The 24198-nt window shown below is 43.6% G+C and overlaps 2 protein-coding genes across 5 annotated transcripts in view; both read right to left on the bottom strand.

The window, feature by feature from the left end:
* Nucleotides 1-24198, bottom strand: part of LOC147016114 (protein GVQW3-like) — a 105853-nt gene that overhangs the window by 16508 nt on the left and 65147 nt on the right. The window lies entirely within an intron of this gene.
* The window catches only part of LOC147016116 (disintegrin and metalloproteinase domain-containing protein 9-like), a 112269-nt gene that overhangs the window by 80850 nt on the left and 7221 nt on the right, over nt 1-24198 (bottom strand). For 3 of the 4 annotated variants that reach the window (XM_085848840.1, XM_085848841.1, XM_085848842.1), the window contains exons 2-4: nt 8079-8197; nt 2541-2617; nt 1539-1611 (exon numbers count right to left, since the gene is read on the bottom strand). In XM_085848840.1, the coding sequence (XP_085704966.1) occupies nt 1539-1611; nt 2541-2617; nt 8079-8197 (269 nt within the window). Of the gene's footprint in view, nt 1-1538; nt 1612-2540; nt 2618-8078; nt 8198-24198 lie in introns of those variants that run through there. The other variant, XM_085848843.1, reaches the window with a different exon arrangement.

Genomic DNA, 24198 nt, shown 5'->3' with positions numbered 1-24198 from the left:
GCTGGTGCCTGTCTGCTTAACTACGACTGCAGAAGATTGTTATCATTGTTATTCTTATTCTTTTCGCGTTAAGTCTGCTCTGTGTCCCCTTTTGTAAGCTGCCTGTTTATTGTTGCACCACACTTCTTTCTTTCTCTGCACAACACACCCCAATAAATCTTCACTGTGCCACATATCTTTCCTCACCTGCTTGTAAATAAATTCTTATTATGAGGAATGTTCCCTGCTCGTTTTTGTCTTTTCTTCCATTGATCCAGCATGGTCTGAATCCAAGTTTACCCAGACTTTGTTCCCAATGATCTGTTCCTTTTAGCCGGTACATCCTTGGCAGTGTCGCTCGGCTGCATTCGATCCGGTAGAGTGATCCGGTTTGGACAAGGCGTACTGAGGGTGTGTTTCCCCGGTAATTAAATCACGTGATTAATTAGGTAACCCCATTAACCGATAGACGGCAGGACCCGAGGCCACGCGGTTGAGTTATTGGCGTCCACGGTCGGTTAAGCGACCCGTCGTGTCACGGAATTATCCGTGTGCGACGGCCTACAATTCCGGGGAGTCTGGTGGGAATCCACATAGCTTTCCCTACCTAGTAGTCTTCTCACCCGACCCCCCGGCCTTCAACAATAAATACATATATATAAATACCAGGTTATCTGCCAGTGTGTATGTATGTATGTATATATATATATATATATATATATATATGTATATATATATATATATATATATATATATATATATATATATATATATATATATATATATATATATATATATATATATATGTATATATATATGTATATATATATATATATATGTATATATATATGTATATATATATATATATATATATATATATATATATATATATATATATATATATATATATATATCTTTCTAACCATTGACTCACTGACTGATATTAAAGATCAGTACCTTCCTGGTGACGTAAAAAGCTGAAATTTTGCATGCTGATGGACATCAAAGCCAGTACACCAGAAAAAAAAATCACAGAATCGTCACGCAACATCCAACAATGAAAAATATATGTAAATGAAAAAAAGGTTATAAAAAATGCAGGTGAGTGACTCAAGACAATGGGGAAGCATGGTAATTTTGTGTGCCAATGGACATCAAAGCTGAAACACCAGGAAAAATGACAGAATAATTGGAAAGAATCCGAAAATGAAAATATAAATATATGAAAAATAATAAATGAAAATGAAAAATCAAATGCAGGTGAGCGACCCGAGACAGTGGGGGAAACAGTTTGTATGCTTTCACAATGTGTAAGCACACCCCGCTCATGTGTGTGTGTATGTGTGTGTGTGTGTGTGTGTGTGTGTGTGTGTGTGTGTGTGTGTGTGTGTGTGTGTGTGTGTGTCATATGCATTAGGCATGGACAGTATCCCTTTGTCTTGTGGCGATTTTATACAATTTTTGAAATTTAAAGTGTGATTACTCAGTCAGTGGGATTGTGAGGATTTAGCAAAATTTAAAAAACAAAAAGTGAGTGGAGGGAAATAAGATATACTCACCATTGTTTTCATCCCAATCCCGGATGATGATCCATTTTGAAAAGAAAGAGAAAAGTTCCCCCAATTCAGGTACCTGTCAACATTGTTCTTGTGTTTGTCCTGATTTCACTTATAAGGCAACGGAAAAAAAAATGCTTAACCTCACTTTATATTTCAAGCAAATGAAGAATTATTCTTTCCGTTCATAAATTATTGTTGACAATGACAGCATAATGGCATTCAAGCTTTTAAACTCCCCTTTCTGGAATTTATTCCACAAAATATTTCACAAAAACTGAGTGCCATACCTAATAACCATCACAAAGGAACAATATATTTTGGGTTTTCAATTCCCCTGATGTGTGGATTCGTTGTGTGGATCTAATGAATAACCCCCCTACTTATCAATAAGCAGATGGTGCTTCAATAACACAATTAGCAATTTTTTTTTAACTCTACCTTAATTAAATGAAGCCAGTGAGGATGCTTCAGTGTCTCTGTATAATGCAATAAAGGATTTCAAAAGGGTGATTCATATTGAAAGAAATAATAAAGTGCCTTGACCAGAATAAATCAATTTTGAACATTGGTAACACAACCTTTTTATGTGGAAAAATAGATCAAAAAGAACTCCTTAGTTCATGAACCTGGAAGATAATTTATCCACAATTTATTTGCCTCTCCTCTTTTAGTACAAATGCCCAAATATTTTCTCCTTATTTTCAATGAATGCTTAATGAAGGGGTCCAAGTTGGTACTCATTTATTATGAACGTTAAAAAATCTCAATTAAAATGTGGGCCAAGTTCATCACGATTGCAGTTGATGTGATGGCCCTGTTATACATACTGTATATGTTTGTAAGGCTGAATTATTGTTTCTATACATGCAAATAGACGTGGCTGTTTTTCCAGGTCGATCTGTTGTACTGATCTATTTTTGCAGCACTTCAGACATAAAAGTTGCCTTCCTCCTTTCTGCTATTTCAAGAATCAAAAATAAGTACCTGGAATAATAAACTTACCTGTTGCGCTCCAAGTTCAACACAACTTCACGCTTCCCAACTTGCACAGCATAGCGAACCCTTTCTGGGTGCCTACCCTGGTAAAGATAATTAATGACAACTTGTTACAAATATAATTTTGCATTATGCAATATTCTTGTTGAAATCTGCTTGAATCCATCGTTTTATGCAACAGACATTTTAAGTTGCAGCTATTTGACTGAAAACATCAGGTATGTGGCAAAATCTGCCAACTACTACTTATTCAACAGCCCCCAATTATTCCCACCTTCTTGTGGTGCCGGCTGGGGGAACGGTTTTGGCCCAAGTCTTTCACCAACAACCAGGCGAGGCTTGAAATTTGACTGAAAGTGATAATTTGGAATGTAGGCAGAGTGCTAGCAATAACTCGCTTAATCTTTCCAATGGGCACCGTGTGTTCTTTAACAACCATTACCTAATGCCAGCAGACGTGAGACCCAATTTAGTGTCAATCTGATGGATGACACATATTATTGATGCCTCATTCTGCATGTGAAACACCAGGATGATGGTTTATAGCTGGGCCAAGATTCAAACTCAGAATAGACAGCTCAGCGGTGAGAGCATACATATCTCGAGGCTATCCAACAAGCTCCAAAATACATGCCAAAATACATATATATTGTTGTATCCTGTATATGCCCCCCACCCAGAACCGAAGGTGATTAGACATGAGAACTGTACATTCTGGGAATCATCATACCATGGATAGTCGACTTAAGGATAAGTTTGGACGAGGCTATGTTGTTGTTTCGTGTGCAGCCTGTGGTTACTGGTTGCATCATTTCTGGAAGCACAGCTGTGCCGCTGATGGAGTGTCCTTGTTACCAGAAAACTGATACTCATTTTATCAACCTCAGAAGGATGACAGGTTGAGTCAACCCACCTTGTGGTATTCCAAAGACACAACAGGGGCTCAAACTCAATACCCTCAGATCTTAAGGCAGCCAACTTGGCCGTAAAGCCAACACCAGGCTTGACGAAGCTATTGATTACGTCGCCTCCTACTCTGAAAGCAGTCTAAAACTGCTTTCGGTTATAAATCAAGCAATTACCCAATGCCTCCAAGGGTTATCAATCAATAAGCCGAATCGTCGGTGTGGGAAATATGGCAGGAAATCAATGCACATGCAGCCTTTGAGAAATAATTAATAATTTAGTTATATTGGCACAGGGCAGAGGTCCCAAAATGCTGGAAAAATGACAAATACAGCAGAATAACTTCATAGACAATGAAACTAATCCCACGAAGGGCCACGTACACCACATCCGGGCACACATAACTGACCGAGTGCATAAAATAACAATCAAAAGCCCCAGGGTGAAGACAAGAAACTCAAATATCCTGGCCAGCTGACACAGGCCAAGAGGGCTCCCAACGTCCAGGAGTCATAACGTCCAGGAGCCAGAGAGCGGAGAAGAGTGAGAACAAAGTTAACAACTCGTCCCCACCCCTACTCCTTTCATTTCTCACTTCCATGGTGTCAATGTCAGGGCCCACAGGGTGCCAGTCAATGTCAGGCAGATGTGCATAATGACAGCATCAGCAAATGGACAGCGCCGAACCTGAACAAATGAGCACCATGGCCGTCAAGCAGCAAGCAGTAAACACCAATGACACGTCACAGTACACACCATGTGGCGGGATCCACCCGCCTCCTCCAACCTTCTCCTCCAACCTTCTCCTCCGTTCCACCTCCCATCAACCCAAGAGTTGGAACTTCTTCTTGTTCAACGGAGTGCGAGGTGGTGGAGAGGAGTGTTATGACACTTGCTGTGAGTCGCTGGCCGGCAGCCTGAATGTGGGGAATAGCCGGCTTGCCTCCCTCTCACTCAGTTCCCACCCAGTTCAACACGATAGACACGTGACAGAACATCCTCACCCTCTCTACCTCGAAGAAGACCAGGCCATCTCTCACACAACTTATCCCAACACATGTGCTTAATACAGTGGTTCAAAAGTCCTATAAACTATGTGAAACATAAATGGTGTTGAGCCCTAAAACTATTAAGGGCTCCTTATCCCATATATGTAACAATATAAACTGGAAACGCACTCGCTGGAGCACATACCTTCACCAGGCTAAACAGTTTACCTTTTGTATCCCACTGATATCTGGATTCGGATTCAGCCTCTTCACCAAAATCGAATCAATTCGTCCTTGTCACACTCCCGACCTATCCACATCCACAACCTCATAAGTATAATTAACAATATTTTACAATTCTTCTTACACCATCTACATTTACCTATAACTGTGTTTATTCATTCATTCAATTTGAAAACATACTAATTAAGTAGACAGAAGACTAAAAAGATTCAGTTTACTTGAAAGAGAAAACAAAACAAAATCAAACAATAATACTAATCATAAAAATAGGACCACGGATCCTGAAGCTCACCTGAATCAGGAGCAACAGTCAATGACTCCATGAAATATCGAAATTTTGTTCATATGCAGAATATGTTCACATAATTGGTTTAATGGCATCCCTCTCGATATTGATTACAACGATACATGTTTACAGGTCATGTTTTTACAGGTTACAGGTCATGTTTTCAGGTGACGGCAAGGCTATGCTGCTGATGCAATGCCCCCTGGAGGTTAGGGCAGGATTTTTGTATTTTTTTTTAAACGATTTTGGCCTGATTTCAACCCGTTAATGAGCGCAGATTTTGATGGGGTAAATGTACCTTCATTAAGCGTCAGATATGAAGCTTGCGGCCAAGTTTCATCAAAATCATGTGTTTGGTTCAAGCGATGATGACTGAAGTGTTTACAGACTCACTGACTGACTGACTGACTTACCCACGGACACTGCTCAATTGCATAAGCTCACCGGACTAAAGTCCAGGTGAGATGACAATAATAATAATAATAATAATAATAATAATAGTAATAACAGAAGTAACGAGAACGGCCCTCGGAAGAGCACGTACCATCACTTAGCTGAACACTTTATGTTTTGTATTCCACTGATAGGCCAGAACTACATCCATACCTGAACTAAAATTTAATCAGCTCGTTCTTGTCACTTAGCAAACTCATCCACCTAGTTTTATCATAACCCGTCCATAACTTCTTGAAATATGCTACACGGTATATCATTTTTGTCCCTATCTCTCTATGGTGACGAATCAATTTAGACAGTCAAAAAAACAACTCTCGTATCTGTATCCAGATATGGATTTGCATCAAAATATAATCAATTCATCCTTTATCACGCACAACCTATCCACAAAATATTGTTTGAATCTATCAACAATATTGTGAGATATCCTGCTCAAAGACAAACAAACAAACAGACAGGGGTGAAAAAGTAACCTCCATCTACCTTTGGCGACGGAGGGAATAATAATGATTATAATTACAATGATAAAAACAAGCAGTTAATACAAAATCTGAAATCTGTTTCATGACAATAATAGTCTCAGCAGTAGCCAGTTCTACAGCACCTGCCTTAAATAAAACATAAATAGGGGAAGCACCCTGCCACTCTGGCCACCACCCAAGCTGCTCGCAAAATTCGCCGAGCAGCCGCCCTTGGCTTAATTAAAGACACTCAAAATCCGTGTGAAGTGTTGTCACCTCAGTCTCATCCCAAATGCAGCAAAGCACCACCAACAACGAGAACAGCTCTCCAACAAAAGATGGAGGAAACAAGAAACCCCAGCTTCAAATTGCCAATACTATTGTTGTAGACATTACATAAATTCCAGTTGTTCGATACGAATCCAGCGGGTCACTTCAACACACGACCATGACAGCCAGCGAGGTCGGCCATCCTGGGTTGGATTATTGGTATTTTCATCTCGATACCGTACCGGTGGGACCATCGAATCAGCCAGGTGTTACACTAATTTGTACCACACGCCTTGGCTCTAATTACATCCGAGCGAAGCCGGAGACATGTGGCATGGTCTGGACAGATGACATTAATTGCCTCAGCCAATTAACCCTCAACCGGATTCCATTAATTACCAAAGAATGACCATGATGACCCACATTCACCCCAGGATAAGGTATATTTAAAATTGCAAGAATGGTCACAGGGAGGGCATATACAAGGAAGCAATAACAAAAAATGATGCCAATAAAAACCCCTTACCCTTACTGATACTTATGCCTAGGGACCAATGAACGAACAGGAGCCTTAATTATTTATGCCTTATTGGGCCCATTCACACCACAGTAAAGCAAACAGGGAATTCACAGGACAGAAGAAAATACTGTTAAACCCAGCAAGATCCCACAGTTCCAGCTGCTTGGCTGGGACAAATGGCTGCCTCGTCCTGCCTGGCTGAATCTGTGAGGAGAGGAGAGAGTGTGGCTCTGGTAAATGCAGAATGGGGCTCTGGCCGGACCGGAGTGGCGAACAAATGCAGCTTTCCTTCAAGCTGATTCTGGGTGACTCCTCACTTCCCCTCAGCACACCTTTCTTTATCGCCTCTGACTCATAAATCACACATGACGTGCCACACCCTCCCCCCCCCCTCTCCTCTCACTCACAATTGACCGTTGGCCTCGTCTGGGGGTGAGGCGACCCTCTTGCAACCTCTCACCCTGATGTGATATGGTAACCAGGCTGGTGGCTAATGGTGCCGGTGCCATTCCTCCAGCCTAAACTGATGCCGATGGCCTGTCAAATACTTAAGAGACATAGAGGCAGCTTTACAAAGGGCAAAACATTAAAAAGGGGTTCAAAGGAATGGTGAATTTCAGATATAAACACCAGGTTAGATAGACGTTGTCTATTACATATGATGACAGATATCTAATGTCACAATAAAATACCTTACCCTTATTCTAAGATATTTACTCAGGAGCTAACTAAACTATACTAAGCAATGTTTTTTATATTATTATTATTATTATTTTTGTAGACACTGTCGAGGCTCGTATGAGAGCTTACACACAGAATGTACGACAAGGGAAGCAGGAGACAAGAGGGGTGGGAGAGGGAAGGAAAAAACAGTGTGGAACAGAGACATGAGGAGATCTGTGGAAGGGAGAGGGATGGGTCGGGGTACACGGGCTAAACAAGATGGACCTACAGAGACTATCAGGTCCTTACATGACAAGGACTTTCAGGAAGGAAAGTCACTGCCACGTAAGCAGTCATTGCCTCAACGCTATGTTCCATTAGACCTTTTGAAAGTCGACTTTTCTCAAAGTGTTATTCATGCTTGATGACATCACAGAATTTTGGTGGGGAGTGCTTCTGGTGCCATTACATAAGTGTGGTTGTTGTTATGGTTCTATAGCTCTCGATAAAATATTATATTAAATCCGATACTATCTCATCACTCGTACTTGATGCGTTTATAATTTTGTCATGGGGTTGTTTAATGTTGTTGTTCTTTGGCCTTCCTGTCCTATCAAATCGTCTACTATCCCATCACCCTTCCTTGACACGTATATACGCTCATATATATAATAAACTACAACATTATAATTGGTACAATTATCAGTTATGCACATGCATGCATCTACTTAAAAAAATATCAAACTGTACCATTAAGCCGAGTATTGTTGCTCTGTGCTTCTTTTCACCCAGCAGAAGTTTCGGAACAACAACTTCATAATGAGATGGGTAGGAATCCCAGCTGAGAAATCCTTCTGAAGCTTTAAATGCTGTGTGAATGGCAAAAAAACAACATAATTCCATAAACAGCCATTCCCAACCATCTTGGTCAGTAAATTATTAGATACATTCGATTAGGAAGTCCCGTTCGTTCTAGGCTGAGCAAGGGCCTTGTACCTCTAATGACATGCAGAACATGGATATTAGGCAATGAGTATACATCGACATGATTTACAAGGACAAACCAGTCAATGCAGTTGAGGAAATTTGAGGCTGGGGTTCCAGAATCCTTTTGCAAGTGCTCTGTTGGTAACATCAAACACTTTTTGTCGCAACTTATTTCCTCTCACCCCATCCTTCGCAAGTAACAAATAATTATTGTGTTTTACAAAATTTTAAGTGAGATTAGTGCTGGTATGGTGCACGAGTTCATGGTCCCCATTCCAGTCATGAGGCGCCAGCGATATTACATCGTACTAAAAGCGCAATCACGTCTCTCACCTGGAATTGGAGGAACCATGGCAAATGACAAATAATACAACAAAGGTGTTGTGCATCGCATGATGCTTGAAAATCCAATTAAACAATAGTCGGTATGGAAACGGCAATTTGGAAAATTTGACCTATCAAGTGTTTTACATGATTGATTTCTATGCATAACAAATTTGGCTGATACATTTTATAATTGTGGCCTAATAGGTGTTTTGCATATTTTGGATGGCCTTAACCTTGACCATTGATAAAATTTGACCAAGGTTTACTCACATATACTGCACGTATATACGAATAAGCTGTTCAACTTTCAAAATGACGTGAATATTTTTTGAGGTTGTGGTAATAATAAATTCACATATAGTCCCATTTGATTATAATGGGGTGAAATCATTGTCATGGAAACCATTGACGTGTCAAAAGTGCCAAATCAACCATTCTGATTTTGCTGAACGAATTCTGTGACCCAATATGTCAGCTGTTCAAATTTCAAGTCAATAGGATGAAAATTGATGATTTTATGTGACCTTGAGCTTTGACAAATTGACCTCAAACATTAGGTTTCAGCGACCCAATATGAAAATTCTGTTCAAATTTCAGGTCAATCGAATGAAAATTGATTTTATGCCACCTTGACCTTTAACCCTTTGTGCTTTTGACTTCAAACATGCTTCTCAGTTTTGATTGGTGAACCAATTCAGTGACTCAATATGCAAATTCTGTTCAAACTAGCAGAGTCCCCAGTTTGTGTATTACTTGCTGAAAAATGTATAGTCTGTATGTTGTAAGAAGATTCTGTAGATGTTGATGTGGTGTGCGTTTAAACAGTCAATGAGCCAAGGAGGTGGTTTGTATCATCTCAGGTGTCAATTGTTTGGAATATATTTGAAGTTGCTATGTGTCTCTGGCATTGTTTAAGCCTGGGTAACCCTACCATTTTGGTAGCTTAAGGGCAGTTACACACATTCTAACATCTTTGGCAATGACGAATATTTGAGAAATACAAAATTTTTGTTTTTCTCTTGATGGCTCCTTAAAACTTCTAAATACACCAAAACACACTTTAATCTACTAATAATAAATGGTTGATGATTACAAGGAAGTCCCATATTTAATAGTGTATTTTCTGTAAATTCTTATTAATATCGGTTTCCAGCCCTAAATTTAATTCATATGTCAACAACTAATGGTCCAATTACTACTTTTGTTTCTCTAAATATTTCCTCAATAAATGACATTGATTTGACCCAAAATCATTCTTGGGTCCGTAATATATCTAATTCCCCCCCCCCCACCCCTTCTTCCTTTTCATGTTTATTTCATGTCAGCTGTTCAAATTTCAAGTCAATAGGATGAAAATTGATGATTTTATGTGATGATGATATGTACAATTGATGATATGTACAATATTGAATATGGTACAAGTGTCTCCATCTTATTGTTCACAAAAGTACATTGATTCTACTCTTTCATGTTCACACAATTTCAAAAACAATTGCTTTGATTCAAAAAAATCCCCCCAAAAATGTTTTCGTGGTGAACATAAGCACAATAATTGATATACTTTGTCAAAAACCAAAATACAGCATTTTTCAACACATTGCATCCCCACAAAGATTTTGTGTCCAATTTCTAACTGTCTCACTATAATATATAAAGCTCTTTCTAACCAATAACTGACCCCTCACTCACTCACTCACTCACTCACTCACTCACTCACTGACTCTATGACTGATATTAAAGATCGGTACCTTCCAGGTGAGGTAGAAAGCTGAAATGTTGTGTGCCGATGGACATCAAAGCCCATACACCAGAAAACGTTATAGAATCGTCGGACAACATCCATAAATGAAAATATAAATAAATGGGAAAAAAATGAAAAAGAATTAAAGAAAAAAATTCAGGTGAGCGACCCGAGACAATGGGGAAGCCCAGGAATTTTGTGTGCCGACAGACATCAAAGCTGATACACCAGGAAAAATCACAGAACCGTTGGAAAGCACCTGGAAATGAAAAGATTGTTACGGTGGTGGAAATTCATAGAACACCATTCAGGTTCCCCGAAGATCAGTTATTTTGATAAGTGTGTGTTCCAACAATTCCAATTACAACAACAACAGAGGCAAGCCGATCACTCCTGGGATTTTCAACCGTGCGCCGGGAAGGGAGGGTCGAACGCCCCGGACCCGATAAAGGGCCGCGTTGGAACGCCGAGGGAGTGGAGTTGGTTGGTGGTGGAGTTGGTGACGGAGTTGGTGAGTTGGTGGTGAAGCTGGCAGTTGGTGGGCGAGCAGCAGTTGAGCTGAGGGCAGTTCATTGGAGTCGTCGAGGAGATGGCCTTGGAAAGTCAGGCGCGCTGCCAGGCCCTGGACCAGCCAAGCCGCCATTGCAACCGCTGCCGCGTTGGTAACGAGCCAAAGAGACAGATTCCGAGAGTCGCCGAACAAAAACCCATCGAGTCGCCACAAGGGCGGCGAGGTAACCTGCCCGGCCTCTCAGAGCTCCTTCGGTCATCCCAGCTTCGAGGAACATTAAAGACTTTCGAGCCCGTGTCTTTACTTTCTTGGGTTTGTATGAAAGTCTGTGGCGCCTTGTCCTTAAGTAGAATTGTTGTTAAGTGCCTGTATATACTTGCATTCCCATAGAACTCGGCTGTAGGCTTTTGCTCGTGTCCTCTCCCCTATCCCCATTCATTCATTGCTTGCATGCCTGTGTTTAAAATAAATGTCCCCCATTGTTTGAATGTCAACCCGCTCGTTGCGTCACTTTCTCCATTGACTGCCATGATGCGTTCGGGAAATTAACTGGCTGGTTACAAAGCCGATAAAATAATCTTGTCCGACGGGACTTGGCGATATATAACTGCTCGGCATTCGCATACGGAATGAGCCGCTTAAGCGGCTCATTTTCGTGCAGGTCCCGTCGAGGTATAAACTCCCGGTATCTCTGTCTGCATGAATAATTAGGTACATCGACAATTCAGCGATCGACCCTGAAGCATGTGGACAGAGGGATTGGCTGGTTTATGGTGTGTTAAAAACACCCGTAGCTGGGTTTCAGCGTTGATCCAGAAGCTACGACTAGATTGTCGCATTCGGTGGACGCGCGGCCTGGATTGGGCTGAAAAGGTCGGGCGCACGCCGAACCGGCGGAACTCAACAACACTGGTGTCAGGAGTGGGATTCAAATTTATCCGCCTCCACACAAAATTAACGGTAATCGGATCAAGGGTGTGTAGAGCGACCCTCCGTTCCCATTAAATTACGAGCGTTGAAATTTTTTATACCTGATACGCAAAATGGCGGCTCAAGGCGAGCGGGGGCAAGAGGGAATAGATTTGGAGTTAATAGAAAATATGGCCCAGGACGAAATCACCGTGCAGGACACTCCCATGCAGGAACTTTCCCCACAACCGAACCCAGAGTCCGAAATGGGCACAACGGTGGGGGCGGCGACTTTTGACACCCCCTCTGTCAAATTCCTTCCCCGGTCCCCAGTGAAATCGCGACCGATCGCGGTGGATCAGTCCTGCTCGAGTCATCGGGCATTGAACAGTTGATGCGGATGATGCAAGCGATGCGAAACGAGACGAAAAACGAAATGAAAGCAAATGCGTTCGAAGCAGTTTTCCCGATGTGTTACGCATGCCCCGGCTTGCGCGAGAAATCGCGCGAGTTCGGGGTGCAAGTGACGTCATCGGGGATTCCACGGTGCAGGTTACGGGTGAGCAGAGCACATGTGCTCATGTGGGGAACCCCTCGAAACGCGAGGCTTGCTTGGGATGCGCAATGATGTCATGGCTGCACGCATGGTTGGAATCCGGCAGGAGGGAATCCCTGCCAGATGTTACTGTCCAAGAGGAAGGGACGAGAAGCGCAAACAGCTGCCATGACGTCATGGGAAAAGAGCGCAGGTTGTGAATTGTCGCGCTGGTGCGCAAAAGGAAAAAAAAAAGAGAGAAAAGCAAGCCTCGCCACTTCGGGTAAACAGGATTCCTGGGCAGGGGGTGGGAGACTCCCCTGCTCAGGGCAAAGGAAGCACGAGCAAGCGGAAAGGGTTAGTTTAGTTAGACCGGCTTCATGGGGACATAGGTTGTTCCTCATAGAGCCCGTGGAATGGATTAGTTAGAGGGAGGGATTTTAGGATAGATGTAGAAATGAGAAATGGATTTTTGGAGACACTGACAGACATTGAATGTGTAGTGGGGACGTAGCTTAGCTACGTCGAGTAAAAGGATGTGCAGTAGTTTAAGGGATGACGAGGGAGCACAAGATAGTTAGGGGATGCAGTCAGTGGAATGGCAGTGTTCAGCGATGTGAGCAATGAAATGAGTTGAGAAAAAACAAAAGTAAACATGTTGAGTGAGTGAGGGCCAGTGGGCCTGTGTGAATGGAGTGAATGTGGAATGCATTGTGCGATGAGTGATTGGGGGGAGGAGTGATTCCCACCCAAGGGACCCCGGGGTCAGTGTAATGTTAGATAGTGGGTTAGTCAAATTGACAAAATGGAGGTCGTTTTGCTGTTAGTGCGAATGTAGGCTCGAAACCCATTTGGAGGGGTTCAGGAGTCCTGTTGACGGGCTGGGAGCGTGGCTGCGAATGGTCAGTATCGCTTACTGGGCACCCTGGGCACTGGACTCGTCGGCCGCGGTAGGCCATGGGCCCAAGAGGGGCCGGGATAGCGTAGTGGGCACGGGTGGGCCCGCATGAGGTGGGACCCGGAGCGCCAATGGCCGCATGGGCAGTGTCGTGGGCATGGGCACCCGGGGAAAAGGGGCCCGTGACGCCAGCCTGCCACGTGAGCATCGAGGGGGAGTTGCCAGGGAGGGCACTCCCCAGATTATAGGGAGCTGGTAGGCTCGGAGACAGTCTGAGGGCCCAGGGGTGCCATGGTTGGAGAATCGGCAGAAGGTAGTTCCTGCCAAGTGAGCCACGCGGCCCAGCCACGAAACCGTGCGAGGGCACTAGGGAAAGATTTGAGGGCAAGGCCCAAATTTGAGAGGACACCAACACAGGTGACGGGAATCTTGGTTGGTAGAACCAATAGTTTAAGTGAGAGGTGTTTTTGGAAAGCCCCGGGGTAGTTTAAGGATTAATAAATGTTAGGGTAGATAGGAAAATGTACCCCTCCGCACCATCCATCCCTTCGCTCTCGGTAGGCCACTGGACCCACCTTGGGAAAGATCGCTGAGATCTGAGGGAGGCTATTCTGAGGCTTTGTTGGGCCTCAAGACAGGACACGAGTTTCTTCCCTATTCCCCTCCAAACATGGAACGTAGGGGTTGGGAGTAGGCTAGGTGACATGATAGGTTAGCCAGACAAGGATGATAAAGGGGGTTTGGGAGACAGAATTATAAAGGAAAAATAAAAAATAAAAAAAATAAAAAGATGGGGCTAAATTTGGATTTGTTGTGCAAATTAAGGGAGTGGGTATGGACAGAGACAGGCAAAGGTGATAGGTTGGGGGGAGACTGTAGGCTAGGTCCGAGCCTGCCTACGGAGCGGCCGGCACCACCGCACTCCCTCCCAGAATGAGAGAGGCCGGGTAGCTTCACATGTCGGCCTGTTTGTGCCACAGTGGCCTGTTCTGGCCTTGCCTTGCCATGCCTTGTCTGCGTGCCTCTGCCATGACCCCATGCCTGCTACCCTTATTTGCGTTTGCCCCTGTGTCCATCCATCACCATGTGCGCCAGGTCCAGTGTGTTTTGCAAAGACTGCCCTGCAGGCAGCCGCACACGGGGACTGCATTGGACTGCATTTGCAACAAATCAGAAATGGCTGTGATGTGGATTTTTTAAACCCACCTTGTTGTGATCGTTGTCCTCCTGAAGGATTCTAACTGGTCGATTGTGGAATCCTATTTGACTTCAGACAGAGTTTAACGTTTGTCCGATTTGATTATAAAACCCTACAAAAACCCTATCAGCACCGATAAAACTGATGTCCACACAAGTCCTTCCTTGTGAAACAATTTATTTCCTAATTATACACCATACACTTCTCACCCTTGTACAATGAACTTAAGAATCCCCATTTGATTGCAATATTATTTGGTTCTATTTCATTTATTCTTATTTTAGTTAACAGTTAGACCAACCCAATTCAATTCACTTCTACATTACATCAGAGAGTTTTATTCTAACTTGGTACTTGGTCAGTTCCAAGGAGTACGAGCCACTGAGAAACTATACTTCCTCACGTGCTCGTACTCAGAAAATGCGCCTTTCAAAACATTTTATACTTCCATGAGAGAGAGGTTGGGGGATATTCACCCAGACTGTAGACGTGTCCTTTAGACAAAAAGCCACTTTGTACATTTTCTAAGCAAAGGTTCATTTATCAGCTCGGTCACTCTGCTCCAGAACAACACATTTCTTATCATTTAGGGCAAAAGTCTTTTGGCCAGAAATGACAGCCAATTCAACTTGCAGCATAAAAGTTACATTTCTGAAACTCCATTTTGTTACAATTTAAAATACATTAATATAAATTTTTCCCCCACAGCTGCTCAAGCAGATCGACTATGATGAGTTGACATACATCACTCATACAAACTTGTACATGAATTACCAATTACATGACTCATAAAAATTGTGGACATCTGAGCAAAATGACCATTCACAATTATGAATGGTTGCAAGAGAAGAATAATGGACTAGGATAACTGAACTTACATTACTTGTGGTCAGACTATAAATTGGTTCGATGTCAGAAATAGGTAGGTGTGTGACATCAAGTGATGTACGGTGATTTCCACATGGTAGTTTTGTTGTGTTGATTTAAACAAATATGAACGTGGATGGTCGTGCAGAAATGAAACTTGCAGATTAGGGGTCAGCTATGGGTGTAGAGTGTGTGAGCCCCGCAGAAATGCTCATGCAGTATGGATCTCACCACATCTCAAGCCGAACCGCGAGAAGGCGCGAGGTGGAGGGAGGGACGGATGACCTTGGCGCATGCTGTGCTGGCGCTTTGTGCGCGCAACCGATCAGCCAACAGGAATGAATCCGTACACCAGGTCAGTGGTCACCATGTGCTCAGTGCAAAAGCTCACAAGACTGTCGTTGCCCGTCACCCACTGTGCCCAGCATTCAGCCATTCCAAAGCTCCGTACGCTGCAAGAGCTGGATCTCTGGGTCACCTCCAAGATCATCACCAAATCGCATCTGCTTTGATCTTTCTCGTTTTTTTCTCCTTCTTCTTGCCTTCTCCCGATCGCTCCTCATCTCACCTTTTTATGGCAAACTCGTGAGGTCATTCTTGCTGCAAGGCTGCATCGGACTATGTCTGAATCCAAAGATTGACCACAACTTAACCATTGGTTGAGAGCGTCATTTTCATAAGGCCAAGGGAATGAAAGTCCTAGAATACCATCCTTATGAAATGAAAAATACATGAGGCTTTTTCATTATTCATTATTCATTATTTCAGAAAAAGTACAAAAATCCGCCATTTCTATGCAAGAAAGGTCAATTCACAGTTTTATATTTCAGTACAGTGTAAATTCTTAGTATTTATAGATACAACAGTACACATACTGAAATATAAAACATGTGTATCGAACTTTAGCTTGCATTTACAACATTCAAAAATTGAGATCCAGTCTTGTACAGATGTCAGGTTCGACATGAACGTTCAACACTTCTTATAAACGCTTCCTGACTGGCTCCTCAGTGCAGTCATTGCACTGAGGGTAAAATTCATCCAGATCGTCAACTGCTTCCACTTCTACACCACAGAATATGCAGATGGGCTCAAATCCACATGCATAGTAGAGTTTCTTGATATGGTCGCCACAATCATGGTCTTTGATAATATGTTCTCTGCCATGGAAAGACTTGTCCCAGCCACAGTGTCTTTGAAAGTGTAGTTTCTACACTTCATTGATGCCAACTTAAACTGGTGGTGCTTATTCTTGTAGAACGTCTTGGTAAAGTTGTCCGTATGTGTATGATGTGTAGAGATCAATTGGGAAAAATCGCCATGGTTCGAGTATTTCATTCCCCTCAAGGAAGCGAACTGCCACTTGAGATCTTGAGATCTTCAGACAACCATGGTGCACCAGGTCAGTCAATAGGCCTCAGATGCCTACTAGTTCATTCCTGGAATGAAAGATTTTTGTTTGAGAATCTTGAAATCAAAAACTATTTAATAAATTGAAGCAAATCTTTTACAAAAATGATGGACTGGATTTTCAATATTCAATTCAAAGTTCAAGGGGAACCCTGCTATGCAGAGGCGAAAATTCTCAGCATGTGTGTCGTTGCCTAGCAACGCCTAGTACGATCCCGCCAGAAAGACTGCGCATGCGCACAACATGTTCAGACAGACGTGACTGCTCAAAACAATGGACTATAGGACAAAATCGTGCAGGTATTGGGGAAGGTATGGCATGTAGAACTACGGACGGTCTGTTGACGTGCATTCTAGAAGAACATTGAAGAAACACAACGCCAGCTCAGTGGTTCATTCGATCATGACCGACCAGCAGCAGTTCATTCCTCATGATGCTGTAAAATGCGACGCACATTCGGCGAGAAATCGGAGAAAACATCTTCAAATATCTCATGTAATCTTGGTCATCCATTCAAACACAGGTAACAAACAGTGTAATCGATCATTTATTAATTGATATGATATGTTATTTCGTTAAAAAAATGCTTGTTGTTGTCCTAAATTCTCACCTTTTTGACTCCTATTTTTCTCGATTCGAGAAGAAAATTGACACCGCCATGGTGGAAAGCCGAGATGTAACGACCGTCACAGGTGCGCTGTGATCGGTCGATCACTTCGGAACTTCAAACTTCGGACATATTCGGAATTTCTCGGCTTGGCGCCAAGAAGGGGATAGACTATGGTTAACAAGAACACCGTTTTTGGCGATTTCTATGAAGAATGATGATCAACTCGAGTCAAGGGTTTATTTTTTTTTTTGCAAATAATGAAATTTTTTGAAATAATGAAAATTATTGCGGCAGCTTTTGAAGCATGCGGGCGGTGGACGGTATTCTAGGACTTTCATTCCCTTGGCCGAACAAACTTTCACCCACTTCGTTCACGCCATGTAATGCTCCTGTTGACCAAAGCATGCAGCCTCAACACTGGTCTTCTTCAAAGCTCTGTTGACCATCCTTCTCGATGTCACTGCCCATGATGCACACCGATGTCTGTGCACGAATCCTTTGTCCCACCTTACATCTCATCTATCTATAATTCCAGCAGTGTGTGTGTGTGTGTGTGTGTGTGTGTGTGTGTGTGTGTGTGTGTGTGTGTGTGTGTGTGTGTGTGTGTGTGTGTGTGTGTGTGTGTGTGTGAATGACCGCTGTTTCTCGACAACCGCTGGTCCGATCTAATTGAAACTTGCCAGGTATATTGCTGGGGACCTGAGGATGTGCCTTTTCAAGGTTTGATATTAATCGGACAAGTGCTTCCCAAGTTATGGCCATTTATTTACCAAACCAATGACAAGACACGTTGCTGCGTGGGCGTGGCCGATGGGGGAAGGGAAGCTCAGCCGCGTTCCCCATTATGGGTTACAACATACGGACTTCCAGAGAGTGATGACCGTGTATTCTAATAATTTCTTGATTTCTTATGTGCATTTATAGATAAACACAATGCCCCAAGTTATAATTGTTTTCATATTAGACGGTTAATAAATTTTGGTAACATCAGAGTGCTGGTATGCTCCGAACCAGGAAGTAATTTTTTTTTCTCTCTTCTCTTCTCTTTTTGTTTTTCCTTGCGACAACATTGTGAAAAGGTAAAATACGTTGGAGCAAATTGAATAATTGGCCATTAAAACCTAAATTGCGAATCATCGTAACTGTGATATGCGAACTTCCGCGCCACGCACGTACGGGCATGCGAGAGCGAAGAAACGGCCTGTGTGGTTGTTTCTTGCTCGCGGTTGGAATATTTATTAAATTTTTTTTAATTATTTTTTATTTTTTTTACGGGCACGTACTAGTTTAATTAATTCACTGAAACTCGAGTTGCCTTTTGTCCCAGAATTAACAGAATCATGTCTTTAACACAAAACAACATTTCCGATCATATCGGGTTTATATCGGATTTACTCATCTGTAACAGACAACTCGGTGAATATCTTCAGCTTAGCTGTAATCATCCTGTCATGAAACTTAGTTGTTGGCTCTCTTGACTCCAGTCATTCTTCTTTGAACTTCAAGTACAATTGTTCACCAAAAAAACTTCAAGTACAATTCTTCACTTCACCAAAGTTTGACTTCCGGTTCCGGGTTTGGAGCGTTGGCAGGTCTCCTTCACAGCTCTCTGCTGACGATCTCAAAGTTAAGTTTCCGGTCGTTATCTGTCCCATTTTAACTGTTTATTTTCTCACCGACATGTTACTGTGTGTTCCTTGTTCGGTTTTGTTTCAAAAATCCAACTATTTTGTGAGATTTCGTCAAACCTGTCTTTCCAGGTGATTGAGGCCTATAATTGAGGCTTGAGGCCTACCGATTCCCCTCGGTGTACGATCGTGTTTATTTGTTTTCTCTCCCCATTATCTTCAATCTCTATCTTCCCCACTTTCCTAACGTCCCCATCCCTCCCAGCTAATCTCTCGAATTCTTATCTTAAATCCAAAAAAAACAAACAAAAAAAACCCGCTACCTTTCTCTGATTGTTCTTCTTTATATCCTCTTCCTCTTCCTCCTTCTGCCTCTTCTTCTTCTTCCTCGATTTTTTTCTACAACACTTCCATGACCTAACCTGTTGAAAACTCTCTCAAACATTAATAATAACAACAAAAACGATCTTTCGTAATGCTTCATCTTCCTCTTTCACACATGTGGTACTCTTTACTGTATTATAATGCACAACTCTTCTACTATTTAAACAGACTGCTCTCAATTTGACCTCTCCTTCATACCTTGCCTAAAAAATCCAACTGTTACAGCGTTTCTTCTCTCCATTCTCTGAATTCGCCTTTATTGATTGCATCCATCAAGAAATGTGTTAAATCGCATCTCTGACCTAAAACTTAAAAAAAACCCCAGTTTGCAATGAATGTTCGCTTTCCATCAACCATTCTTTTTTTCCAACTTCAGTGGCAACTCACCCCTCTCACCCCTCACTCTCAAAGCAACCATCACACTCTTCTCCCTCCAAGCCTCCCTCTCACTTTTCTCAAAAATTCCCCCTCACCTTTCTCCCACCATTCATCCCCCTCACTCATCCTTCTCAAAGTTGCCCCCCTCCCATCCAGAAAGCTGCCTCCTTCCACTGCCCTCTCACCTCCATCTCTTCGCTCCACCTCCTCAAATCCTCAACTGCCTTTTTCCCCCTCTCCCCCAGCACCACAGAGCCTTTTCTCCTACTCATTCAGTCCCCTCTCTGAGCTATTCTGCAATCCCCCACACTCTTTCAACAACCCTCCTCACCTCCAACCTCGTCCATTGTCCTACTCTCCCCTTCCCCCCCCCACCCCCTGCACCAAAAGCCTCCTCCCATACCTCTTCATTAAAAGTGTGGACCTCAAGTATCTGGGGCTTTCGCTCAAACCTTTCAGATCTTTCCATACAGGTTGCCACTGACAAACCAGACATAATCTGCCTAACAGAAACTTTCCTCCTCCAAGACGTGTCTGACTCCCAAGTATCTCTCCCTGGTTACTCCCTCCTCCGGTTTGACAGACCTGAGCCTCGTCCTGGTGGAGGAGTTGCTCTCTTCATCAAAGACTCTATTCCTCATTCTCCATGCACTGCCCTCACTCCCCCACACCCCCAGGAATACCTTTGGCTATGGCTTCCCCTCCACTCCCACCTCATGTTTATATGTGTACTGTTCCGTCCACCTAACAGTGATGACTCCATCTTCACCTCAATATCTGAAAACACGGACCAACTTCTATCTTCTCATCCAAACTCTCTCTTCCTCATATGTGGCGACTTCACTTGTCATCATGCCAGTTGGCAAGGTATGGGTACGTCTCTCACCTGTCATGGCACCTCGGCAAAAGCTTTCTGCGACTCATTGGGACTGACTCAATCGGTCAACTTCCTGACCCGGATCTCAACCAATGGTACTCCATCTCTTCTGGATCTGATTTTGACAAATTTCTCTGACAACATCTACTGCTCTTCCTTCGCTCCAATCGGTTCTTCTGACCACGTCCTTGTTAAAGTGGACAGCTCTCTGGCTATTATCAGAGAACCACCTCACCGCCGTCGAGTCTGGCATTTCACTCAAGCCGACTGGCAGGGTCTCCAAGCAGTCATCAAACTTATAGACTGGTCTCCTATCGCTACTTTCTCCAACATCAACTCATCCTGGCAATCCTTTCAAAGAAACTTGTTCCCCCTCATGCACAGATTTATCCCCTCTCGTCTTCACCTGTCCTACCCTTCCTCCCGCCCTTGGTTCACTGAAGCTTGTGGTGAGGCAGTTGTCCTGAAACAACTTGCCTTTACCTCATGGAAACCAAACCCAACTGAGGGCAATCTCAGTTCCTTCCACAAAGCTCGGAACAAGTGTGTATCTACCCTCAGGAGAGCCAGAAAACAACATCTTTCTCATCTCAAGTCAGAAGTCTCAAACCTCTCTCCCTCCTCAAATTCCTGGTAGCGTCTAATCAAATCTGTTTCTGGTTTATGTTCCCTCTCCATCCCTCCCTTACCTCAAATGGCCGCACTGCTGATACCGCACGTGAAAAAGCTGAATGATTAAACTCGGTGTTTGCAGCTAAATCTTGTGTCCAAAACCCATCACTTTCTCTACCCACCTTACCCAGTCACACCCAACTGTCCCTGGACTGTGTCCTTTTCTCCTGACAAGGTGGAGAGCTTGCTGTCAAACCTCGAATCAGATTCTGCAACCGGTCCAGACGGCATCAGCCCACGTGTCCTCAAAGCCTGCTCTTCTGCTCTTGCTCACCCTCTCTCTGTTCTATTCACCCTCTCATTTGCTCAAGGTCATCTGCCATCTGCTTGGAAATCAGCAAACATTACTGCCCTGCATAAAAAAGGTGCAAAAACAGATCCCTGCAACTACAGACCAATCAGCCTTCTCCCAATCATCAGCTAGGTTATGGAATCCATCATCGCTTTAGACATTAAATCCTTCCTCTTCTCCAATGGCCTGATTTCCGATCATCAATTTGGTTTCAGACCAGGTCACTCTACCCTGGGTATGCTGCTTCTGCTCTCCCATCAATGGATGGAGGTCCTCAATGCCAGACAGGAAATCCGAGCCATATCCCTGGACATATCACGTGCTTTTGACACAGTCTGGCACCCTGCCCTGCTCACCAAACTCTCTTCCCATGGTATCCAAGGCCATCTCCACTCATGGCTCACAGACTTCCTCTCCTGTCACAGTCAACGTGTGGTCCTAAATGGAGTTCTTTCATCCCCTCTTCCTATCCAGGCTGGAGCTCAAGGTAGCATTCTGGGCCCTGTTCTTTTTCTGGTTTTCATCAATGATCTCTCCGACTCTCTGGAAAATCCTCTATATCTCTGCTGATGACTCCACCCTCTGCCGTACCATCTGTCATCCCTCAGACTGGCAAGCAGCAGCTTCTTTGCTCACTGCAGATCTGGATAAAATCACAAACTGGTCCAACATGTGTAACATGTCTTTCAATGCGGACAAATCTCACAATGCCTCTTCAAAAGGACCGTTTAGAAACCCCCCCCCCCCATCCACTTTCTCAACAATCCTCTGGAAGAAGTCCTTTCTTTCAAGCCTCTGGGTCTCACTATCTGCCATGACCTTTCCTGGGAAAGCCACATTTCAAACCTCGCCTCCAAAGCCAGTCGCCGACTGGGAATCCTCTGTCGTGCAAAGTCCTTCCTCGTCCCACCTGAGCTCCTGACCACCTACAAAGCTTTTGTCTGCATCCTGATGGAGTACTGCTCTCCCCTCTGGGCTGGTGCTCCTGCCTCTCACCTCTCTCGGCTTCATGCTGCAGAAACCAAGGAATTTCGGATCATTGGTATCTCCCGCAATGAGGCTGAGCCTTTGGGCCTCTCACTCAATCACCGCAGGTTGGTCGGTGGTCTTTCTGTCTTCTACCATCTCCTCTCCAGCCTCACCCCCTCCCCCCCCCCGCTCTCTCTGCGATTTGTCCCCACCACATTTCCACAGGGCGATCAAGGTCTGCTACCAACCCCCTTCTGGTAAAACTACCAAAATCACGAATCACTGCTCACCTTCACTATTTCATTCCTCTTTTTTCTCACCTTTGGAATAAACTCCCTCTCTCTATTCACTCCCATTCTTCCTTCCAGGCCTTCAAAACAGCTGTTCACCACCACCTCTTATCATCCTCATCCAAATCCTCGATCTTTTCTACCCCCGATAATCCACCCAAACCCACCTCCTATTGTCTCTGTTCCCCCCTGTTTTGTCCTTCCCACTCCCGCCCCTCCTGTTTCATGCCCCCTTGATGTGCGTTGTGTGTTTGCTCTCATACGAGCCTCGACATAGTATTAAAAAAACAACAAAAACAACTCTGTGTGCCTTCAGCAGATCGCCGACAACCTCTGAGGATGTGAGGCACCCTGTCGATATACATAATCGGAGCATGATCTCCGCACAAAGGATCAACCCATCCATTCTCTATTGTGTCCATTGGAACATCAACTTCTTGAGTATTCTTCTGAATTCTGCTTTGTTGCAGGTCTGAATGAAGTGATTTTGGTTGCTGCTACTGCTGGTCCATGTACCACTGTTGTCGAACAGCTGTAGTTGTGTATTCTGCAGACAGACAATATTTTTTCACTCCTTCTGATTTCAGGATAAATCGCTTTGTGCCTCCTGCTGTTTCAGTGTCCTGATTGACGTCTCCAATTGCTTGGTCATCAGGGATTTTACTGAAAGGATTGCTCATAAGTTCGATGGAAAACTTCCCCTGTCAAAGTTTATTGGATATTCCAGGATGTGTCATCAATCTGGGCCATGGCTGCATAATTGTCATGTAAATAGCGGGCATGACTCAATTTATCAGATGTGAAGAGCCATGGGATCATGGCATGAACAGACAACGAATGGAGATCCCAATCACTTTCTCGAGCTGCTCTGATAAGTCCTAACATGATTTCAACCATATCAATGGATGAAATCCAGAAGGAAACCAAGCCACCAGTGATACCACCTCGGAGTTGTCCAATAAATGAATTGAGCAGGTTTGGGACCTCATGCCAGCCATTATTTTCAAGAAGTGATTTTATTGAGGCTTCATTAACCTCCTCATGTTGAGAGTCCATGTGCTGAAGCGCATTCTGCCGGAGTTGTTGTTTTTGTGGATGATGTACCTGGAACCATGAAGGAAATGCTTTCCATGATGGTCTGAAGAATGCCTCATACTCCATTTTGTGAAAGCGAATTGCACGTCCGTCCATAACTCCCTCGGTGATGATGCCAGACTCCACTGCCCGGTGCCTCAGTCTGGCATCTTGGAACCTTTTGCCAATTGGAGCCATGTAGTTGAACATTGTGTGAAAGTCCCCCACATGCAAAACCAGATGTTTGAACATCTCAAGATGCTTCCATGTGATTTATACAGCCTTCGCAAATAGTGCCTGGTCAAACACACA

This window comes from Eptatretus burgeri, chromosome 12, assembly GCF_056783735.1.
Source record: "Eptatretus burgeri isolate ZD-2024b chromosome 12, Ebu_testis_v1, whole genome shotgun sequence".
NCBI classification, from domain to species: Eukaryota; Metazoa; Chordata; class Myxini; order Myxiniformes; family Myxinidae; genus Eptatretus; species Eptatretus burgeri.
This window is presented reverse-complemented; position numbering and strand designations above follow the sequence as displayed.